The 6017-nt window shown below is 36.8% G+C and overlaps 1 protein-coding gene across 1 annotated transcript; it reads left to right on the forward strand.

The window, feature by feature from the left end:
- Positions 1 to 111: 111 nt before the first annotated feature.
- LOC107226287 (juvenile hormone esterase) lies at positions 112 to 5725 on the forward strand. Its single transcript, XM_046746445.1, has 7 exons — positions 112 to 1598; positions 2379 to 2514; positions 2987 to 3332; positions 3560 to 3922; positions 4086 to 4249; positions 4320 to 4642; positions 4727 to 5725. The coding sequence occupies exons 1-7, from the start codon at positions 1333 to 1335 to the stop codon at positions 4887 to 4889; spliced, it is 1761 nt and encodes a 586-aa protein (XP_046602401.1). The 5' UTR covers positions 112 to 1332; the 3' UTR covers positions 4890 to 5725.
- The last annotated feature ends 292 nt before the right edge of the window (positions 5726 to 6017 follow it).

The following is a 6017-nucleotide window of genomic DNA, read 5'->3' on the forward strand; positions in this document are numbered from 1 at the left end:
CGTCGGTTAATTAATTATTGCATATTCATCCTTGAGTTTTATATTGCTAGATGGCACCTGGTCACAAATTTAAAATTGTAGGAGTTGCTTGGTCTACATCTCTCTAAGAGGAAGGAGGTGCGGAGGTTCCCCTCTCTGAAATTAAGTCTGAACAAATCAAAAATCGACGAACTAATAATAAACAAGTAAATTAAATCCACGAGGACGAACATTTCAAATTAATTATTATACACTCCAAAAGTCACGACAAATTTAAAGAGAGACGATGTAAAACGAAGAAACAACAAAAGTGAAATCCAAGAATATAGTGCCTCGACGAAAGACAGTTATTTCCAATTATTTATAATTTTAACAATATACACCAGTTTTAACAATATACACTATTTTAAACATTATACACATGGAATGGATGAATGAATGAATTTTAAACCTAATGACGGCTCGTGTTTTAATATATTTATAAATAAATTGAATTGCACTCTGCTATTCGTACCTTATCAAATATACTTAATATTGATTACGCATAATTTTCAATTTCAAAAAAAAAAAAAAAAAGAAAGTCTTATATAAAAAAAATTACCTGTCCGCTCAAACATTTATTGTGAATAGCAATTGGACGAACTTAAGTTTCGCATTGAAATTTTTGAATAAAATTGATTTAAATGCGAAACTGAATTTCGTTTTGTTGAAATTTACAATAAATGTTTCAGAAAATAGGTAATTTTTATTTAAATCCGAAATTTCGTTCTGGTTTCTACAAAAACAAACTTCAGCCGCTTTTTTCTTTAATTAGTTACGTAAAAGAAATCAAAATCTGACATCTAGAACCCAGACTCAAAAATCGTGTTGATGTATTATTTATCAACGTGAAAAAGACAGAAGCGAACTTTTTATGTAATAAATATAGATTTTGGTTATTATTTGATGTATAGAACAAAAATTTCTGTATTTAAATGTGAATTCCGCAAAAAAAAAATTTCATCTTGAACCGTGCTATCAGTGGACAGATTATTATTACAACCAGATAAGATTGTAAAAACAATTATTATGAACAGTACTTATACTGTTCGTATTAGCTATCGTCGTTCGTAATGCACATCAATCTTGATAACCGCTGAAGCTAGCCAAAATTACCACTCTCAAGAACTAATGCGCCGAGATGTAGTATCTTATCATCATGAACCGAAAAATTGATAACATTGTACATCCTCTAATTGTCGCTCAACATACATGCGCTTAGAAACGGTAAGACCTATGTCAGTGCACTGAGATAAAAAGAACTCAGGTTGCTATCTTTGTCAAGTACCGTACATTCCAATCCGAACTGCAGTCATGTTTGTAAATCCGATCGCTTTTCTTTCGTGTTATAATGCAACCGCATACCTAATCGAGGCACTTTTACTGAGCACATGTCTTGCGAACTGTGGTATCACTTCAATAAAAGATGGAGCGATTCCTGCCGACGAGGATTGGATCCGTCCGGAAACGACGATTCCTCAGGGGACACTTAGAGGTATAAATATGGTCACCCATCTCGGTAGAAGATTCTTCGGCTTCAAGGGAATCCCGTTTGCTGAGCCGCCGATCGGAGATCTGAGGTTTGTGATCATAAAGGAGAGCAGATATTATCAATCAAGTTTCGATTCAAATATTTCACCAACACAAATAATGAACAATAGTCTAATGTAGATGCATGATATCAAGATATTTTGTTGGATCATCATAAATTTTTCGGCGTGGTATTTATAAAATTATTACACTCGTAGACTACGCGAGTTACCCTTAAATAAGCAAAATAAAAAAAAACAGATTGAAACTAAACAAGAGCTTCAATATCAATTATTCATTTCAAACCGCTCGAAAACGGCGAAAAATTTAGTAGATTCGTTCGATTTCACTTTACGATGAGTTATTTAATTTATTGTCAGAAAACTATTCCCTACAATCCCACCATGAAAATGTTTTTTATCACATTAATATCATTCAATACTTAATTTTTCAGACAGCACTGATATTTATTTTGATTAATAGATAAAAATGAATTGAATATTAGGAGAGAAAAAAAAATTGATTTGGTAAATTTGTGAAAAACAGTTTTCCAAACCAAACAAGCCATCGTGGAGTGAATTGAACGATTCTACTGAATTTTTCACCGTTTTTCAACAGTATAAAATAAAAAATCTATATCGGAGCTCTTCTTCATAATTTTACTCTCTTTTTCTACATTTCTAGAACAATCACTTTAGCTTACGAATGTAATAATTTGATAAGCACTTGACGAGCGACCATCTTGCAATGAATTATCACAAAAGTATTTATTTTTAATTGTACCACATAAGACATGGCAAAATCCAGTTTATTCCGTGCTTTTCATTCAGGTTCAAGCAAGCTGTTCCAGCTGGTCCTTGGAATGGGATTCTAGATGCTGGCAATAATCCTAACGCGTGTATTCAGCGCGAGGATGAACTCATTGGGGATGAAGACTGCCTTTATCTCAATGTTTATACGCCACAGGTATGCCATCTCATTGAATTACTTTCCAATTTTGACACAGAATATTGTTACCATTATCTACTACCTTCTATCAAGGTAAGAATTTTAGAAAGTGGAAAACGGGTATAAATTTAGTCTGCAGTTTCTATTGTCATTGTACAGAATGCATCGAATTAAAAATTGACATCAGTTCGGTAAATGTCAGGTTTTTCTCCATTTATTAAATTCCAGAGAATTACGTGTGTCGAGAAAACCGTGCCAAAGTTGAAGAGTTTAAATACGAAGTAGGATACAGTATAGTAAAATGCGTAGACGGCAATTACTGAAGTTTGTGTTTAACGGCCAGTTTCACCATTTCTGTGACCGTGTCTTACTGAATAGAGGCAATATATAAGAACTTGTTCACCGTTGTAAAATCATTACAAAGCTCTGTTAGACCTGACAGCTGATAAACAATTTGAAAAATTCATTTTTGGGTATTTTCACCACGCAGATTCCCAAGAGCGAAAACTCCACGTTGCTACCAGTGATGGTTTTTATTTATGGCGGACAATTCAGATTCGGAGTGAGTAATCCTGAGAGATGGGGTCCACAATTCATCCTCAATAAGGACGTAGTGCTACTAGTTCCAAACTATCGGTTCGGTATACTAGGATTTCTAACTACCGGTGACGAAGTGTCACCGGGAAACAATCACCTCAAAGACATAGTTCAGGCTTTGAAATGGGCCCAAGAAAACATCAAGTATTTTGGTGGTGATCCCGATCAAGTTACAATTTTCGGTGGAAGTGCAGGCGCCATCGCTGTTCATTATTTAACGTTGTCTCCTTTGACGGAAGGTAAGAACAGGTAGCCAATTTTGGGAAGATATATATTTCTGTTATATTGGGGAACAGACGATCTTTCTCTTATAAACATGTATAACTCACAGCTCGATCTCGTTGTCGTGTCAAATTTCATCGCTCTACCAGATCTCCATTTTCGTAATGAATTTATTTTCACTGTGGTGGGTTCGTCATTGTTGATAGCATTTTGTTCCAGCAAATAATCACGAAATCATTTGCAGGACTCTTTCACAGGTACATGACACACAGTGGATCGGCACTCAGCCCAATAGCTCCAGAACCGTGGTCAGTGGCTGCTGCACGTGTCACTAAATTAGGCGAATACCTTGGTTGTCCGATCGACACGTCAACCGCCCTTGTCAATTGCCTGAGGAGTTTCAATGGATCGTATCTGTACGATACCGAAATAGTACTGAGGGAAATGAAGTTATTCGATCTCATGAGCTGGGTTCCAGTAGTCGAGCCTGATGTAGAAGGAGCAATGCTCACGGATACTCCAGCGAATCTTATTGCCGCCGGCAAAAAGCGTGTTATACCTTGGGTGCTGCTCGTAACTCGGGATGAAGGAATTGTCCTTACTGCAGGCAAGTATCTGTGCACCAAAATAAAAAAATGAACATTACCATAAAGCAATACCGTGCGTAGCTTTACTTCACTGTGCCACAGGGCCCACAGGTGTGAAACACTACATCTCTGGAGCAATATATTAATTTTTGTCATAATTACTTGTACTGTACCTATTTTCAGTGTACTTCGACAGACCAGATTTATTCCAGGAAACTTTGAACGACATTGACTCTTTATTGCTGAGCCTACTCAAGTATGACACCTGGGCAGCTGATGTCGCAGCCCACACTTCTGCTCTTAAGTCGTTCTATAACTTAACCGATCCAACTGCTGACAGAAAATTAGTACGTATTAAAACGCTAATGGAAAATGTTCAAGTTCATCAAATTGGTATTTTCGTTGTTTTGCTTTCAGCTATTGAAGAGCTTAACACTACTCTTAACTGACGCTTTAATTATGTATCCCGTCTACAAAGAAGTTCAACAGCATCTACCATTCGTTACGCACAAGAGTCCGGTGTATCTATGCTCTTTTAACTATAGGGGCACTTTCAGCTACAGCTATAAGTTTAGTGGAGGAAACACAGAGGATTGGGGTGCATCACACGGTGATGAACTGATTTACCTTCTCCCTGGACCGAAGACAGTTTTTGGCCCTCCAGGCTATGAATACAGCCAAACTGACTTGAGAATGGTTGATACAATGGTAGAATTATGGACATCGTTCGCTACCAATGGGTGAATATCAAGTTGCGAGTGGCTGAAGTAAACTGCGACGACTCTGCTTTTTTATTGGCTATATTTAACTATATATGTTTACAGAATTCCTGCATCTACGAGTGACAGCGTGATTTGGGAACCATACTCATCTCTTGAAAATTATCTTCAAATTGGAAATGGACCTGACAGCAGACTTGAGGTTAAAAACGGTTTTCATACAAAGCGAATGCAGTTTTGGGAAAGGTTCCATGCTGCTACGTTGTAAATGTAGCTTCCACAGCTGATGCATCCATTTATACATTCTTGCATCCTGTTGAACCTATTGAATGGTATAATCGCTTCGTGTCAATGGATCTGGTGCTAAAAGTTATTTCAAAGATACTCAGATGCGATTGATATTCACACGTAAACATAAAGTAATAGCGCACCTTGCACACCTTATACTTGTATGCCAAATTCAACTGACATTAATAATTCTGTTTTCTACTTGCTACATCTATGTATAAAAAACATTCGCCGAAGTTATAAAAAGTATCTTACTGACGCTGTATTACCCAATACATATTTATAATGCGATTAAAATAATATTGAACCACTGTAGCGTGAACTGCGTCGCACTCATGCAGAATTTACGAAATGCAACAATGAGGTAAAAATACAATAGTAGTTACGGTAGAAGTTGAGAACAATAGAGGAGGAAATCTAAAGTGCCCTCAATTTGTTGTAAGACAACGAACTGAATCTGCTGTCAGATTTCAACCAATATCATAATTACGAGGTCCGTAAGCATTCCAGAAAATATGCATTGCAATTTTCGAAGAGACTATGAATTGATAGACCCTTCCTTGGGAATGATGGAGTAGTGGCCGCATGTAAGCTACATTCACAAATCAATTGCGAGTTGACCACATTTATACATAGCGTGTTTCAATTATCGTCGGCTTCGACCAAAATTCAGCCCACAGTTTGACCGAAGCCGAGGTTTTCTATGAGGCACCGAAAACGGACGAATTTTTAAAAAACGCGCACAAGTGCGTGCCGAGTTAGGTACTGTCATCTTATTCCATTTGAATAAAAAAATAAATATGTAAATTTTGCTAAGTACTTCTTTTATTACTGCTATCATGCATCATATCAAATAATTCCTATACAATTTGCATTAATATTATTATGGTTTTTAGTTTATTAAAGTTAAACAATCGGCTTTGACTTTGTCCAAAATCTGACTTTCGGTCGAACACTATAGTTTCAATTTCGATCATTTGCGGCGATGAGTGGCACAGAACGTGAATACCGAGTGGTTACGAAAATTTCCGAACATTGCCGAAGCAGCAGCCATTTTGAAAATGTTTCGCACGAGGGCACGAGCGCGTTCGACGAGTAGAAGTCGGCA

Source organism: Neodiprion lecontei, chromosome 1 (assembly GCF_021901455.1).
Source record: "Neodiprion lecontei isolate iyNeoLeco1 chromosome 1, iyNeoLeco1.1, whole genome shotgun sequence".
NCBI classification, from domain to species: Eukaryota; Metazoa; Arthropoda; class Insecta; order Hymenoptera; family Diprionidae; genus Neodiprion; species Neodiprion lecontei.

Coding starts and splice junctions, on each gene's coding strand:
- LOC107226287 (XM_046746445.1), top strand. CDS start 1,333: ATGTTTGTAAATCCGATCGCTTTTCTTTCGTGTTATAATGCAACCGCA. Junction 3,333..3,559: donor GTTGTCTCCTTTGACGGAAG/GTAAGAACAGGT, acceptor AATCATTTGCAG/GACTCTTTCACAGGTACATG. Junction 3,923..4,085: donor AGGAATTGTCCTTACTGCAG/GCAAGTATCTGT, acceptor ACCTATTTTCAG/TGTACTTCGACAGACCAGAT.